General features: G+C 63.5%; 1 protein-coding gene across 1 annotated transcript in view; it reads right to left on the reverse strand.

Moving 5' to 3' along the window:
* The window catches only part of ccdc22 (coiled-coil domain containing 22), a 65319-nt gene extending 50028 nt beyond the window's left edge, over positions 1 to 15291 (reverse strand). Inside the window, exons 1-5 of the mRNA XM_041181497.1 lie at positions 15149 to 15291; positions 8525 to 8702; positions 7860 to 7992; positions 4530 to 4636; positions 1179 to 1260 (exon numbers count right to left, since the gene is read on the reverse strand). Of these exons, the coding sequence (XP_041037431.1) occupies positions 1179 to 1260; positions 4530 to 4636; positions 7860 to 7992; positions 8525 to 8702; positions 15149 to 15198 (550 nt within the window). The 5' untranslated portion in view covers positions 15199 to 15291. The remainder of the gene's footprint in view (positions 1 to 1178; positions 1261 to 4529; positions 4637 to 7859; positions 7993 to 8524; positions 8703 to 15148) is intronic.
* Positions 15292 to 16810: the final 1519 nt, after the last annotated feature.

Consider the following 16810-nt stretch of genomic DNA (forward strand, 5'->3'; position numbering starts at 1 on the left):
GAGCGGCAGGATGCGGGTGGAGTGGCCGGAGCGGCAGGATGCGGGTGGAGTGGCCGGAGCGGCAGGATGCGGGTGGAGTGGCCGGAGCGGCAGGATGCGGGTGGAGTGGCCGGAGCGGCAGGATGCGGGTGGAGTGGCCGGAGCGGCAGGATGCGGGTGGAGTGGCCGGAGCGGCAGGATGCGGGTGGAGTGGCCGGAGCGGCAGGATGCGGGTGGAGTGGCCGGAGCGGCAGGATGCGGGTGGAGTGGCCGGAGCGGCAGGATGCGGGTGGAGCGGCTGGAGTGGCCGGAGCGGCAGGATGCGGGTGGAGTGGCCGGAGCGGCAGGATGCGGCCGGAGTGGCCGGAGCGGCAGGATGCGGGTGGAGCGGCCGGAGCGGCAGGATGCGGGTGGAGCGGCCGGAGCGGCAGGATGCGGGTGGAGCGGCCGGAGCGGCAGGATGCGGGTGGAGTGGCCGGAGCGGCAGGATGCGGGTGGAGTGGCCGGAGCGGCAGGATGCGGGTGGAGTGGCCGGAGCGGCAGGATGCGGGTGGAGTGGCCGGAGCGGCAGGATGCGGGTGGAGTGGCCGGAGCGGCAGGATGCGGGTGGAGTGGCCGGAGCGGCAGGATGCGGGTGGAGTGGCCGGAGCGGCAGGATGCGGGTGGAGTGGCCGGAGCGGCAGGATGCGGGTGGAGTGGCCGGAGCGGCAGGATGCGGGTGGAGTGGCCGGAGCGGCAGGATGCGGGTGGAGTGGCCGGAGCGGCAGGATGCGGGTGGAGTGGCCGGAGCGGCAGGATGCGGGTGGAGTGGCCGGAGCGGCAGGATGCGGGTGGAGTGGCCGGAGCGGCAGGATGCGGGTGGAGTGGCCGGAGCGGCAGGATGCGGGTGGAGTGGCCGGAGTGGCCGGAGCAGCAGAATGCGGGTGGAGTGGCTGGAGTGGCCGGAGCAGCAGAATGCGGGTGGAGTGGCCGGAGCAGCAGGATGCGGGTAGTAAGTAAAAAGCAGATATTTATTTTCCGTTTCACACCGTCAGTGGGGAGGGAAAACTGGCAACTCTGTAAAATCCTGCAGCTTAGATATAAACTCAAGCTCATCCATAAGATATCGAAACAGCAGCGATCATGAATATTCAGTAGGAAAGCCCTGTAAACACAGCGACTCAGTACAGTCCAAACCGCCTGTAACCCGCACAGCCCACCTTTCAGAGTTCTCTTCCCAGTCGGATCGTTCTCAGGTAAACTGAGAGGCTGAGCCCGGAATTTCCTCATCAGCCGGGAGCTCTGGAACAAAAGCAAAGGGATTTTATAGCCGCGGTGTCGCAGACGGGTCACTCTCCTGCTGTCGGGGGCTCCTTTCCTACAGTCCAGAGTGAACAGCCCCCAGGCAGAGAGGAATACAGCCAGGTCGGGGGGGGGGGGGCAGTGGAAAGGGGTGAAGGGGGAGGGGGCAGTGGAAAGGGGTGAAGGGGGAGGGGGCAGTGGAAAGGGGTGAAGGGGGAGGGGGCAGTGGAAAGGGGTGAAGGGGGAGGGGGCAGTGGAAAGGGGTGAAGGGGGAGGGGGCAGTGGAAAGGGGTGAAGGGGGAGGGGGCAGTGGAAAGGGGTGAAGGGGGAGGGGGCAGTGGAAAGGGGTGAAGGGGGAGGGGGCAGTGGAAAGGGGTGAAGGGGGAGGGGGCAGTGGAAAGGGGTGAAGGGGGAGGGGGCAGTGGAAAGGGGTGAAGGGGGAGGGGGCAGTGGAAAGGGGTGAAGGGGGAGGGGGCAGTGGAAAGGGGTGAAGGGGGAGGGGGCAGTGGAAAGGGGTGAAGGGGGAGGGGGCAGTGGAAAGGGGTGAAGGGGGAGGGGGCAGTGGAAAGGGGTGAAGGGGGAGGGGGCAGTGGAAAGGGGTGAAGGGGGAGGGGGCAGTGGAAAGGGGTGAAGGGGGAGGGGGCAGTGGAAAGGGGTGAAGGGGGAGGGGGCAGTGGAAAGGGGTGAAGGGGGAGGGGGCAGTGGAAAGGGGTGAAGGGGGAGGGGGCAGTGGAAAGGGGTGAAGGGGGAGGGGGCAGTGGAAAGGGGTGAAGGGGGAGGGGGCAGTGGAAAGGGGTGAAGGGGGAGGGGGCAGTGGAAAGGGGTGAAGGGGGAGGGGGCAGTGGAAAGGGGTGAAGGGGGAGGGGGCAGTGGAAAGGGGTGAAGGGGGAGGGGGCAGTGGAAAGGGGTGAAGGGGGAGGGGGCAGTGGAAAGGGGTGAAGGGGGAGGGGGCAGTGGAAAGGGGTGAAGGGGGAGGGGGCAGTGGAAAGGGGTGAAGGGGGGGCAGTGGAAAGGGGTGAAGGGGGGGCAGTGGAAAGGCATGAAGGGGGGCAGTGGAAAGGCGTGAAGGGGGAGGGGGCAGTGGAAAGGGGTGAAGGGGGGGCAGTGGAAAGGCGTGAAGGGGGGGCAGTGGAAAGGGGTGAAGGTGGGGCAGTGGAAAGGGGTGAAGGTGGGGCAGTGGAAAGGGGTGAAGGGGGGGCAGTGGAAAGTGGTGAAGGGGGGGCAGTGGAAAGGGGTGAAGGGGGGGCAGTGGAAAGGGGTGAAGGGGGGGCAGTGGAAAGGGGTGAAGGGGGGGCAGTGGAAAGGGGTGAAGGGGGAGGGGGCAGTGGAAAGGGGTGAAGGGGGAGGGGGCAGTGGAAAGGGGTGAAGGGGGAGGGGGCAGTGGAAAGGGGTGAAGGGGGGGCAGTGGAAAGGCGTGAAGGGGGGGCAGTGGAAAGGGGTGAAGGGGGGGCAGTGGAAAGGGGTGAAGGGGGGGCAGTGGAAAGGGGTGAAGGGGGAGGGGGCAGTGGAAAGGGGTGAAGGGGGAGGGGGCAGTGGAAAGGGGTGAAGGGGAGGGGGCAGTGGAAAGGGGTGAAGGGGGAGGGGGCAGTGGAAAGGGGTGAAGGGGGAGGGGGCAGGGGAAAGGGGTGAAGGGGGAGGGGGCAGTGGAAAGGGGTGGAGGGGTAGTGGAAAGGGGTGAAGGGGGAGGGGGCAGTGGAAAGGGGTGAAGGGGGAGGGGGCAGTGGAAAGGGGTGAAGGGGGAGGGGGCAGTGGAAAGGGGTGAATGGGGAGGGGGCAGTGGAAAGGGGTGTAGGGGGAGGGGGGCAGTGGAAAGGGGTGAAGGGGGAGGGGGCAGTGGAAAGGGGTGAAGAGTTTATTTAAATATGAAGATAAAAGCAAAATACTGCGGATGCTGGAAATCTGAAACAAAACCAAAAGCACCTGGAGAAATGGAAAGCAATGAAGGTGAACAGGGTAATTTTCTTTTCCCACCGATTTTTAAATTTATCTCAATCTATTGTTTTATCTCCACCTTTCAGCCCATTTCATTCCCTTCCCCCCCACCTCACCCCCCACTAGGGCCATCTGCCAATAGCTTGCTACCCTTAATGTCCCCATTAGCACATTCTTTATATAATATCACCATCAACAGCCCTTTGTCCTTTTGTCTGCGACATTTTTGGTTATCTCCACCTATCACTGGCCCTCTATCCAGCTCGACCTGTCCCACCCCATCTACCAGCTTATATTTCACCTCTTTTCTCTATTTCCTTAGTTCTGTTGAAGAGTCATACAGACTCGAAACGTTACCTGTGTTGCTCTCCGCAGATGCTGCCAGACCTGCTGAGTTTTTCCAGCTGTTTTTGTTTCTGTATAAACACGTGTTGCTTGGAGTGAAGGAAAGTTTAAAGTGATGTAACAAGGGGTCAGAGCTGCAGCAGCGCCGCTCTCTGTCCACCTGAACGATTTGGGAGCAGAGCAAGGCCCACAACACCACGGGCAATGCCTGTACCCCCGGGGGCAACGCCCACACCACCCCCCCCCCCCACACTCCCCCTCAGGGGCAACACATGAACCCAGCACCCCCCCCCCACCCCCCACAACGGCTCCTCACCCCCGGGGGCAAAGCCATTGTGCATTCTGTTGACAATAAAAGCTAGGGTTTTGCAAGCTCTGTGGGAAACTGTAAAGAGAGATTACACTGAGCTTATGAAATTATATTAGGGAAAGGCAGGAGTCACCAATCGAAAAATGGCCAGAGAGAGGCAGGGGGTGTTGAGGGGGGCGGGGAGAGAGGTTCCCTTCCAGAGAGTTAATGAAACAGAGGAAGGCTTACCCCAGCGAGCCAAAGATGTCATAGACAAAAGGACAAAGGGGTGTTGATGGTGGTGATGTTATATAAAGAATGTGCTAATGGGGACATTAAGGGTAGCAAGCTAGTGGCAGATGGCTCTAGTAGGGGTGGGGTGGGGGAAAGGGATTGAACTGGGCTGAAAGGTGATCCAGAAATCACTAGGTATTCAGGAGAAGAGTGGGTTGGTACTAGGAATCGAAATGGATACAAGGGGAGAGCAGAGCAGAGGAATTGGTCTAGTGTAAAGCTGGCACAAACATGGGCAGAACTGCCTCCTGTGAACACATTAGACTCTGCGCACGTCAGACCAAATATACCAAACATTTTCAGAGAAGGTGCGCTGAGGGGCAGTGAGCAGCTACATTCCTGGATCCAAAACTGGACTGAACATGTCCAGACTGAACAATGCAAGCCCAGGCCACAGACAGAAACTAACCTGAGTCCAGAGCAGGGATGGAGTCCTGAGAGAAGGTGGAACCCAGGGGGCGGATAGTTGCTGCTTGATTTGAGAAGAAATGGATCGCTGGAGCACTGCAGATTTCCCTGTCATAGAAGCAGAACCAGGTTAGAAATCCAGGCAGCAAAGTGCCAGATACTCACAACCCCTTCCCTCCCTCCCTGCCCTAAACAGACCAAAATCCAAGAGCCTTTTCTCTACTCATCATTTCCCAATCTGCCCCAAAACCCCTTCCCCAGCTCCTAACTACCCCAGGTACATTATATAGGGAAAACTACCAGACATTGTTATGAAGATGTGTTATACAAAACTTTCATTTATGTCCCGGCTGGACACACAGTTGAAAGTTCCTAAGCAAAGGACACTAGTGTCCAATAGCTACCATGCTGCGTTTGCAGGACACAAGCTGTTAATGGAGACTGGGTCTATATAGCTCGAAGAGGGCTCTCCGGGTGACATACTGAACTTTAATAGTTAGTTAGAGAGAGACAGCCCCTTGGGCAGCAGCTTTACTCCATGTCTCTCTCTCTCTCTCTCTGAAACCCCTCTCAAAGCTGAGCTGTTTTGTGATATGAAAAACCCACCTGAAGATCTCATTGCTGCAAATGAAGCAGTCTTAAAGGAGCATTCCAAGTCAACCAGCCACGATTGCAGACCGACTGCTCCAGGGTGAAAAGGGACCCTTCCCACTTACCTGGATGAGTGCAGCTCCCACAACACTCAAGAAGCTCGACACCATCCAGGGCAAAGCAGCCCCGCTTGATGGGCTCCCCATCCACAAACATTCACTCCCTCCACCACCGACGCACAGGGACAGCAGTGTGTGTACCATCTACAAGATGCACTGCAGCAACTCACCAAGGCTCCTTCGACAGCGCCGCCCAAACCCACGACCACTACCATCTAGAAGGACAAGGGCAGCAAACACATGGGGAACACCACCACCTGCAAGTTCCCCTCCGAGCCCCTCACCATCCTGACTTGGAAATATATCGGCCGTTCCTTCACTGTCACTGAGTCAAAATCCTGGAACGCCCTCCCTAACAGCACAGTGGGTGTACCTACACCACACGGACACAATCCTGGAACTCCCTCCCTAACAGCATGGTGGGTGTACCTACACCACATGGGGACTGCAGCGGCTCAAGAAGGCAGCTCCACCCCACCTTCTCAAGGGGGCAATTAGGGATGGGGAATAAATGCTGGGCCCAGCCAGCGACACCCACATCCCATGAATACATTTTTGTAAATGTTTTAAAAGCTGTAAACAAATCTCTAGACAATCCATGAATAGGATTTTTTGCTGTTTTTGTTTAATTCTTTCATAAAAACGCGGGTGTCGCTGGCAAGACCAGCATTTGTTGCCCAATCCTAACTGAGTGTCTCACCCGGCCTATTCAGGGCAGTGAAGAGTCAGCCCCATTGCTGTGGGGTCTGGAGTCATGTGTAGGCCAGACCGGGGTAAGGAGGGCAGATTTCCCTCCCTGAAGGGGCATTAGTGACCCAGATGGGGTTTTTACCACAATCGAAGGTAGTTTCACGGTCACCGTCACCGAGACTGGATCTCAATTCCGGGTTTATTCATTGAATTTAAATTGCACCAGCGGCCGGGGTGGGGTTTGAACCCATGTTCCCCACCCCCCCCCACCCCCCCCGCACCGAGCATCAGCCTGGGCCCCCTGGGTCACTAGCCCAGTGGTGTTATCTCTGCACCACTGTCTCCCCTATTACTTGGCCAAGATTTTAAGGTATGATACAATGCTTGGGGGCTACATCGTGTGTGTTGTTTATGCATTAGTTGGACAGACTTGTACATTGTGAACCTTTTGGTGATTTCTGCATCTTTACCAGTGAGGTTTAGCAGTAAACCACCTGCTAAAGCAAGTAACCTGGCTGGTTTAGTCCTTGACCCGATCTATACACAGATAAATCTATATGAAACTGGCACCATCACCTCCCTTTTAAACTCAAACTGTGCTATAACCAACTTAGGAGTGGCACAAGGAGAGGAGTCAGTTCAGCCATTAACCTGGTTATCCGCTCGCACAGAGAATGGCAGCCTCGCAGCCTACGACTAAGATAGTGAAATCGAGGAGGCTGGGAGGGCTCCTATTCCCTGCAGCAATGCTCTAGGGACATCACCATGGGAGCCTCCCCTCGCCATGTCTGAACAGGAACAGACACTTCCCGGTTCAATCCTCCCGCTTCCAGTGTCCAGCAGTGACCAGTGTCTTGTTACACCCGGAGATTGTGGGGGAGCTAAAGGGAATGACAGGATGCTTAGCTCTACGTCCAGGTATAGCGAATCAGCAGTTTAAAAAAGACCAACTAGATCCTGCAACAAACTTACTTCACCAGATTGAAACACGATTCAGGATTAAACCACGTTTATTTAGTTTAATTTGTGTGGAGCTGAGAATTCTTTTTCAACGTGAGCAGAAATATTCAAAGTTCAGGAAGACAAATGGACATTTCTGGGTCAGAAAGGTTAGTGTGAATGGGGAGGGAGGCGGGTGTGACGGAGTGGGGTAAGTGGTTGGGGGTGGGAAGGAGAAGAACAGGTCGGTTCGAGAATCCCAGAAGGAACCAGCATTTGAAATACAAGCGAGCAGCGAGTAGGATTAACTTTTCAACAAGAGGAAACTTTGCAAAGCTCTGTGGGGAAGAGGAGGAATGAGCTGGCACAGGACAAACGGGAAGAATAGCCTGTGCAATAGGATTAAAAACACTTCATCAACGAAGAGCTATCTTCACTCTGCCTCTCTCCAAAGGGGATCGTAGAATTGCACAGGGTGCCATTCAGGCCACAGGGCCTGTGCTATCCCATTAGCCTCACTGGCTCGATCAGAGCCCTAGAAATTATCCTTGTCCAGTACTGGAACCCATTTCTGACCTGGTAAGGGTTAGTGAACCAGAAGGGTCTTTACAATCGACAATCATAGTCACTGTCAGGCTTTTGATTCTGCCCTGGAGGGATTCGAACCCGGGTCCCTTGGGCCTCTGGAATACTCATCCAGAGTGACGATACCACAGCACCATCGACTCCCTTCCCACATAACATCCACTTTCCACTCGAATGCCTCCACCACCCTCTTGTCAAATGCAGTGCAAACCTTACCTGCTTGCAGTGTGAAAGCCTCTCTCTTAGTGTCTCCATTGCTCCTTTCACCAGTTACCTCCAATCTGTGTCCCTTCATTCTTGATCCTTTCACAAGGAGGAGCTTTCTCCCTATCTACCCAGACCCAGGCCTCTCACGATACTGAATATCTCCAGCCAATACAGGAAGAGGATTCTATTCCGAACCAAACCTGCTGGCTGATGTGCTGAATCCATGCTGTCCCGAGGCAGCTTCTCCACCAGGAACATGAGGAGGCGCCGGATCTCGGGCTCGTTGCTGTACAGGAACGTCTGGTAGCCGATCTCCCCTTCGTATCCCAAATCCTAAACCCAAACAAACAGACTGTGATAATCCAGCCTCAGCAGCCAACCCCCCGGTTCCACTACGTCAGGCAGCAGGTGCTTAACAAATGCACTAGGGACCCCAAGGGTAACTGGGACCATGAGCTGGGAGGCCCCAGCTGGGGGTTAAACCTGGTGGGCACCGCAGGGACTGGGGGGTTTTTATCAACCCCCTTAAATCACATTTTGATTTGATGTTTGTAAATTTCCTTTAAATTTTGCCTTTGGTCTTGCAATTCCCTAATTTAGGGGGCTGTGCTTATTTTGTCCCTCATTTTGTCAATTTAGTTTATTTGGTTGACTCCAAAAGAGTTAAACCTGGGGGGCTGGGCACTGGCCAGTCACAGAGGGGTGGGGGGGGTTGGTGGGAAGGGCACCGGACGCAGGAGTTGAGGGGAGGGGTGCGTCAGAGCCCCAGGCTGCTGGAAGATGGTCCCGGAGACCTGCAGCTCCTAACTAACCAAGGACCTTGGCGCAAGAGGCAGGAACCATCATTCCTCAGAGCCACACCCACCTGACAAGCTTGTGCCAGGCTCATCCCAATCCGGAACCTGGCCGACATTCCCGGTGGAAGCAAGTGACTGATGCTGTTCCCAAGCGAGGGCTCAATTATTCGCAAGCAGCGCACGACTGCTTCCACAATCAGCTCTGTGGAAAACTGTTTGATGCTTTCTACGTCCTCTGGAATGGCGCTGTGAGAGAAAGAGATCAGTGAACAAGAAATCAAACATCCCCAGCTGTCCAGCCCTCAGTCCCACATCATCAAAGGAGAAAATCAGTGTCAGACACACAGGGATCCCCAGCACAGCAGCATGGGAGCCTCAGGGAGAGCTGGGGAAGTCTCTTACCACCCCCCCCCCACCCCGCCATCGGTTCTAGGGTTGCGAGCTTTACTGGCAATTGCTTGCCCCCTTGAGAAGGTGGGGGCTGAGCTGCCTTCTTGAGCCACTGCAGTCCCCGTGTGGTGTAGGTACACCCACCGTGCTGTTAGGGAGGGAGTTCCAGGATTTTGACCCAGCGACAGTGAAGGAACGGCCGATATATTTCCAAGTCGGGATGGTGAGGGGCTCGGAGGGGAACTTCCAACTGGTGGTGTTCCCCATGTGTCTGCTGCCCTTGTCCTTCTAGGTGGTAGAGGTGGTGGGTTTGGGCGGCGCTGTCGAGGGAGCCTTGGCGAGATGCTGCAGTGCATCTTGTAGGTGGTACACACACTGCTGCCCCTGTGCGTCGGTGGTGGAGGGAGTGAATGTTTGTGGATGGGGAGCCCAAAGCAGCGGGGCTGCTTTGTCCTGGATGGTGTCGACCTTCTTGAGTGTTGTGGGAGCTGCACTCATCCAGGCAAGTGGAGAGTAATCCATCACACTCCTGACTTGTGCCTTGTAGATGGTGGACAGGCTCTGGGGAGTCAGGAGGTGAGCTACTCTCTGCAGGATTCCCAGCCTCTGACCTGCTCTTGTAGCCACAGTATTTATATGGCTGGGTCCAGTTCAGTTTCTGGTCAATGGTAACCCCCAGGATGTTGATAGTGGTGGATTCAGTGATGGAGATGTGCAAGGGGTTGGATTCTCACTTGTTAGAGATGGTCACTGTCTGGCACTTGTGAGGTGTGAACGTCTGAATGGGACAGTTTCTGGGGCAACGGCTGGGTGTTTGGGGCAGGGGGATGGGGGCAGCGGCCTGAGCAGGGGGGCCTGGGCCACAATAGGACTGACTCTGCCTGGCAGCCTGTGGTACAGGTGTCTCACTCCGCCTGTTAAGAGGGTTGGGGGCTGGTCTATCTCTCTCTCGGCTGTAGCCTTGGGGAAGGACCGAGGAGCGGTCTGCGAGTCTGCTGGTGTTGCGCTGGGGGGGAGAGAGGAGGGCAGGAGGAGCACCTGTCTAACCGCCTGCCTGTGGGCAATTGTGGGGGATGGGGGGGTCTCCGTCTGCCTGGGGGATCTTACTGTTTCTGACAGGGTTCTGCCTGTTTGCATGGGGGGGGAGGGAGGGAGGAGGGGGGGTCTGTCTGTCTGTCCAGGGATGGGGGGGTCCGTCTGTCTGTCTGTCCGGGGGAGGGGAGGTTTCTGTCTGTCTGGGGAAGTTGGGGGGGGGGGTCCGTCGGGGGGAGTGGGGGGGGGGGTCCGTCGGGGGGAGTGGGGGGGGGGGTCCGTCGGGGGGAGTGGGGGGGGGGGGTCCGTCGGGGGGAGTGGGGGGGGGGGTCCGTCGGGGGGAGTGGGGGGGGGGTCCGTCGGGGGGAGTGGGGGGGGGGTCCGTCGGGGGGAGTGGGGGGGGGGTCCGTCGGGGGGAGTGGGGGGGGGGTCCGTCGGGGGGAGTGGGGGGGGGGGTCCGTCGGGGGGAGTGGGGGGGGGGGTCCGTCGGGGGGAGTGGGGGGGGGGGTCCGTCGGGGGGAGTGGGGGGGGGGGTCCGTCGGGGGGAGTGGGGGGGGGGGTCCGTCGGGGGGAGTGGGGGGGGGGGTCCGTCGGGGGGAGTGGGGGGGGGGGTCCGTCGGGGGGAGTGGGGGGGAGGGTCCGTCGGGGGGAGTGGGGGGGGGGGTCCGTCGGGGGGAGTGGGGGGGGGGGTCCGTCGGGGGAGTGGGGGGGGGGGTCCGTCGGGGGGAGTGGGGGGGGGGGTCCGTCGGGGGGAGTGGGGGGGGGGTCCGTCGGGGGGAGTGGGGGGGGGGGTCCGTCGGGGGGGAGTGGGGGGGGGGGTCCGTCGGGGGAGTGGGGGGGGGGGTCCGTCGGGGGGAGTGGGGGGGGGGTCCGTCGGGGGGAGTGGGGGGGGGGTCCGTCGGGGGGAGTGGGGGGGGGGTCCGTCGGGGGGAAGTGGGGGGGAGGGTCCGTCGGGGGGAGTGGGGGGGGGGTCCGTCGGGGGGAGTGGGGGGGGGGTCCGTCGGGGGGAGTGGGGGGGGGGTCCGTCGGGGGGAGTGGGGGGGGGGTCCGTCGGGGGAGTGGGGGGGGAGGGGTCCGTCGGGGGGAGTGGGGGGGGGGTCCGGAGGGGGGAGGGTCCGGCTGGGGGAGGGGGGAGGGTCCGGCTGGGGGAGGGGGGAGGGTCCGGCTGGGGGAGGGGGGAGGGTCCGGCTGGGGGAGGGGGGAGGGTCCGGCTGGGGGAGGGGGGAGGGTCCGGCTGGGGGAGGGGGGAGGGTCCGGCTGGGGGAGGGGGGAGGGTCCGGCTGGGGGAGGGGGGAGGGTCCGGCTGGGGGAGGGGGGAGGGTCCGGCTGGGGGAGGGGGGAGGGTCCGGCTGGGGGAGGGGGGAGGGTCCGGCTGGGGGAGGGGGGAGGGTCCGGCTGGGGGAGGGGGGAGGGTCCGGCTGGGGGAGGGGGGAGGGTCCGGCTGGGGGAGGGGGGAGGGTCCGGCTGGGGGAGGGGGGAGGGTCCGGCTGGGGGAGGGGGGAGGGTCCGGCTGGGGGAGGGGGGAGGGTCCGGCTGGGGGAGGGGGGAGGGTCCGGCTGGGGGAGGGGGGAGGGTCCGGCTGGGGGAGGGGGGAGGGTCCGGCTGGGGGAGGGGGGAGGGTCCGGCTGGGGGAGGGGGGAGGGTCCGTCTGGGGGAGGGGGGAGGGTCCGGCTGGGGGAGGGGGGAGGGTCCGGCTGGGGGAGGGGGGAGGGTCCGGCTGGGGGAGGGGGGAGGGTCCGGCTGGGGGAGGGGGGAGGGTCCGGCTGGGGGAGGGGGGAGGGTCCGGCTGGGGGAGGGGGGAGGGTCCGGCTGGGGGAGGGGGGAGGGTCCGGCTGGGGGAGGGGGGAGGGTCCGGCTGGGGGAGGGGGGAGGGTCCGGCTGGGGGAGGGGGGAGGGTCCGGCTGGGGGAGGGGGGAGGGTCCGGCTGGGGGAGGGGGGAGGGTCCGGCTGGGGGAGGGGGGAGGGTCCGGCTGGGGGAGGGGGGAGGGTCCGGCTGGGGGAGGGGGGAGGGTCCGGCTGGGGGAGGGGGGAGGGTCCGGCTGGGGGAGGGGGGAGGGTCCGGCTGGGGGAGGGGGGAGGGTCCGGCTGGGGGAGGGGGGAGGGTCCGGCTGGGGGAGGGGGGAGGGTCCGGCTGGGGGAGGGGGGAGGGTCCGGCTGGGGGAGGGGGGAGGGTCCGGCTGGGGGAGGGGGGAGGGTCCGGCTGGGGGAGGGGGGAGGGTCCGGCTGGGGGAGGGGGGAGGGTCCGGCTGGGGGAGGGGGGAGGGTCCGGCTGGGGGAGGGGGGAGGGTCCGGCTGGGGGAGGGGGGAGGGTCCGGCTGGGGGAGGGGGGAGGGTCCGGCTGGGGGAGGGGGGAGGGTCCGGCTGGGGGAGGGGGGAGGGTCCGGCTGGGGGAGGGGGGAGGGTCCGGCTGGGGGAGGGGGGAGGGTCCGGCTGGGGGAGGGGGGAGGGTCCGGCTGGGGGAGGGGGGAGGGTCCGGCTGGGGGAGGGGGGAGGGTCCGGCTGGGGGAGGGGGGAGGGTCCGGCTGGGGGAGGGGGGAGGGTCCGGCTGGGGGAGGGGGGAGGGTCCGGCTGGGGGAGGGGGGAGGGTCCGGCTGGGGGAGGGGGGAGGGTCCGGCTGGGGGAGGGGGGAGGGTCCGGCTGGGGGAGGGGGGAGGGTCCGGCTGGGGGAGGGGGGAGGGTCCGGCTGGGGGAGGGGGGAGGGTCCGGCTGGGGGAGGGGGGAGGGTCCGGCTGGGGGAGGGGGGAGGGTCCGGCTGGGGGAGGGGGGAGGGTCCGGCTGGGGGAGGGGGGAGGGTCCGGCTGGGGGAGGGGGGAGGGTCCGGCTGGGGGAGGGGGGAGGGTCCGGCTGGGGGAGGGGGGAGGGTCCGGCTGGGGGAGGGGGGAGGGTCCGGCTGGGGGAGGGGGGAGGGTCCGGCTGGGGGAGGGGGGAGGGTCCGGCTGGGGGAGGGGGGAGGGTCCGGCTGGGGGAGGGGGGAGGGTCCGGCTGGGGGAGGGGGGAGGGTCCGGCTGGGGGAGGGGGGAGGGTCCGGCTGGGGGAGGGGGGAGGGTCCGGCTGGGGGAGGGGGGAGGGTCCGGCTGGGGGAGGGGGGAGGGTCCGGCTGGGGGAGGGGGGAGGGTCCGGCTGGGGGAGGGGGGAGGGTCCGGCTGGGGGAGGGGGGAGGGTCCGGCTGGGGGAGGGGGGAGGGTCCGGCTGGGGGAGGGGGGAGGGTCCGGCTGGGGGAGGGGGGAGGGTCCGGCTGGGGGAGGGGGGAGGGTCCGGCTGGGGGAGGGGGGAGGGTCCGGCTGGGGGAGGGGGGAGGGTCCGGCTGGGGGAGGGGGGAGGGTCCGGCTGGGGGAGGGGGGAGGGTCCGGCTGGGGGAGGGGGGAGGGTCCGGCTGGGGGAGGGGGGAGGGTCCGGCTGGGGGAGGGGGGAGGGTCCGGCTGGGGGAGGGGGGAGGGTCCGGCTGGGGGAGGGGGGAGGGTCCGGCTGGGGGAGGGGGGAGGGTCCGGCTGGGGGAGGGGGGAGGGTCCGGCTGGGGGAGGGGGGAGGGTCCGGCTGGGGGAGGGGGGAGGGTCCGGCTGGGGGAGGGGGGAGGGTCCGGCTGGGGGAGGGGGGAGGGTCCGGCTGGGGGAGGGGGGAGGGTCCGGCTGGGGGAGGGGGGAGGGTCCGGCTGGGGGAGGGGGGAGGGTCCGGCTGGGGGAGGGGGGAGGGTCCGGCTGGGGGAGGCGGGGAGGGTCCGGCTGGGGGAGGCGGGAGGGTCCGGCTGGGGGAGGGGGAGGGTCGGCTGGGGAGGGGGAGGGTCCGGCTGGGGGAGGCGGGAGGGTCCGGCTGGGGGAGGCGGGAGGGTCCGGCTGGGGGAGGCGGGAGGGTCCGGCTGGGGGAGGCGGGAGGGTCCGGCTGGGGGAGGCGGGAGGGTCCGGCTGGGGGAGGCGGGAGGGTCCGGCTGGGGGAGGCGGGAGGGTCCGGCTGGGGGAGGCGGGAGGGTCCGGCTGGGGGAGGCGGGAGGGTCCGGCTGGGGGAGGGGGGAGGGTCCGGCTGGGGGAGGGGGGAGGGTCCGGCTGGGGGAGGGGGGAGGGTCCGGCTGGGGGAGGGGGGAGGGTCCGGCTGGGGGAGGGGGGAGGGTCCGGCTGGGGGAGGGGGGAGGGTCCGGCTGGGGGAGGGGGGAGGGTCCGGCTGGGGGAGGGGGGAGGGTCCGGCTGGGGGAGGGGGGAGGGTCCGGCTGGGGGAGGGGGGAGGGTCCGGCTGGGGGAGGGGGGAGGGTCCGGCTGGGGGAGGGGGGAGGGTCCGGCTGGGGGAGGGGGGAGGGTCCGGCTGGGGGAGGGGGGAGGGTCCGGCTGGGGGAGGGGGGAGGGTCCGGCTGGGGGAGGGGGGAGGGTCCGGCTGGGGGAGGGGGGAGGGTCCGGCTGGGGGAGGGGGGAGGGTCCGTCTGGGGGAGGGGGGAGGGTCTGTCTGGGGGAGGGGGGAGGGTCTGTCTGGGGGTGTGGGGGGGTCTGTCTGGGGGAGTGGGGGGGTCTGTCTGGGGGAGTGGGGGGGTCTGTCTGGGGGGGGGTCTGTCTGGGGGAGTGGGGGGGTCTCTCTGGGGAGGGGGCGTCTCTCTGGGGGGGGCGTCTCTCTGGGGGGGGGGGCGTCTCTCTGGGGGGGGGGGCATCTGTCTGGGGGGGGACTCTCTGGGGGAGTGGGGGGGGACTCTCTGGGGGAGTGGGGGGGGACTCTCTGGGGGAGTGGGGGGGGACTCTCTGGGGGAGTGGGGGGGGACTCTCTGGGGGAGTGGGGGGGGACTCTCTGGGGGAGTGGGGGGGGACTCTCTGGGGGAGTGGGGGGGGACTCTCTGGGGGAGTGGGGGGGGACTCTCTGGGGGAGTGGGGGGGGACTCTCTGGGGGAGTGGGGGGGGACTCTCTGGGGGAGTGGGGGGGACTCTCTGGGGGAGTGGGGGGGACTCTCTGGGGAGGGGGCGTCTGTCGGGGGGGGCGTCTGTCTGGGGGGGGGCGTCTGTTGGGGGGGGGCGTCTGTCTGGGGGGGGGGCGTCTGTCTGGGGGGGGGCGTCTGTCTGGGGGGGGGCGTCTGTCTGGGGGGGGGCGTCTGTCTGGGGGGGGGGCGTCTGTCTGGGGGGGTGGGTCAGTCTGGGGGAGGGGGTCTCTCTGGGGGAGGGGGTCTCTCTGGGGAGGGGGTCTGTCTGGGGGAGGGGGGTCTGTCTGGGGAGGGGGGTCTGTCTGGGGAGGGGGGTCTGTCTGGGGGAGGCGGATCTGTCTGGGGAGGGGGTCTGTCTGTCTGTCTGGCCCCGGGCTCTGACCTGCCGGTTTGCGCCAGGGCGCGGATGAGGATCCGGTCCACCTCCTCCATGTCTCCGGGCTCCGGGCTCCGGGGGTCGGTCTGGGTTTCTCTGTCTCTGTCTCCGTCTCCTTCGCCGCCGCCGCCGCCTTTTTGTTTCAGGAAGTCCCGGGACCGGAAGTGAGGCGCTGACGCGGGGCCGCCGGGAATTGTAGTATTTACCCAAAGATCAACTCACTCCCGTGATCGGTCTTAAAGGGACCCTGACCCTGTGATCTTTCTTAAAGGGACCCTGACCCTGTGATCTTTCTTAAAGGGACCCTGTCCCTGTGATCAGTCTTAAAGGGACAATGTCCCTGTGATCGGTCTTATAGGGACCCTGACCCTGTGATCTTTCTTAAAGGGACAATGTCCCTGTGATCAGTCTTAAAGGGACCCTGTCACTGTGATCAGTCTTAAAGGAATCCTGTCCTTGTAATCGGTGTTAAAGAAACCCTGTCCCTCTAATCAATCTTAAAGGGACCCCACCCTGTAATCAGTGTTACAGGGACCCTGTCCCCGTAATCGGCCTTTAGGGTGCTACATGCCCATAACCAGCCTCAAACGTGCTGTGTGTCCCGCTCATCACCCTTAAAGGGCCCACGTCTCTAACTTTAAAGAGGCCACATCATGTAACTTATACACATTTAAGAGGAAGCTTCTGGCTTCAGGTGGGCCTGTTGGAGACTGAAAAGGAGCCAGATTGAGTTTGGATCCCATCATACTCCCAGCCTTGAATATATGGGGGAGGCTCCCACCCAAATTTCAGGGTCGGAGACACAGGTGAGCAGAAGTTCGAAATGGAGGTGATGAGCGGAATGGGAGTTGTGTCCGGGCAGGATGGAGCTAACCCAGTTTCAGGAGACACTCTTGTCTGCTGCAGCGCCTCCTGTGTCTGTATCTTCCGGCCTAGTTTCTACTGGACGCTGTCTCTTGTGATGGAGAATAAACCACCGCTCAATTAACAAGGCGTCACCAGCTGTCACTGGGTGAAAATCCATCGGTTCTGCACCGTGACTTTGGAAATTCAGCTATGGAAGGCATCCTTTTGTCCTGCTGTAGGTGGTCACCTGCTTTGTCCAGAAGGCCGAGTTGTGTACAGACATCTTCACTTTTTACAGATATACTTGGATTGCAGGTAACATAGAGGGAGTCAACCTGTCACCCCTTGTAGTGAAGGGGAGTGGATATAGGAACGTAGGAAATAGGAGCAGAAGTAGGCCATTCGGCCCTTTGAGCCTGCTCTGCCATCCAGACAGACCATGGCTGGTTATCTACTTCTCATGCCATTATTCCGCTGTCCACATATCATGCCTTTAGTACCTAGAAATCTAGCAATCTCTGTCTTGAACATAACTCAGTGACTGAGCCTCCACAGCCTCTGGTGTAGAGAATTCCAAAGATTCACCACCCTCCGAGTGAAGAAATTCCTCCTCATCTCAGTGCTTAATTCTGAGACTGTGTCCCCCAGTTGTAGACCCCCCCCCAACCCCCACTCACCCCCTCCAGCCAAGGGAAACATCCTCCCTCTCGATCCTTGTAAGAATTTTTTTGCGTTTCAATCCGATCACCTCTCAGTCTTCCAAACTCTACAGAATAAGGCCCAGTCTCCTCAGCCTCCCCTCACAGGACAATCCCACCTCCC

Source organism: Carcharodon carcharias (genome assembly GCF_017639515.1).
Source record: "Carcharodon carcharias isolate sCarCar2 chromosome 35 unlocalized genomic scaffold, sCarCar2.pri SUPER_35_unloc_7, whole genome shotgun sequence".
In the NCBI taxonomy this organism is placed as follows: domain Eukaryota; kingdom Metazoa; phylum Chordata; class Chondrichthyes; order Lamniformes; family Lamnidae; genus Carcharodon; species Carcharodon carcharias.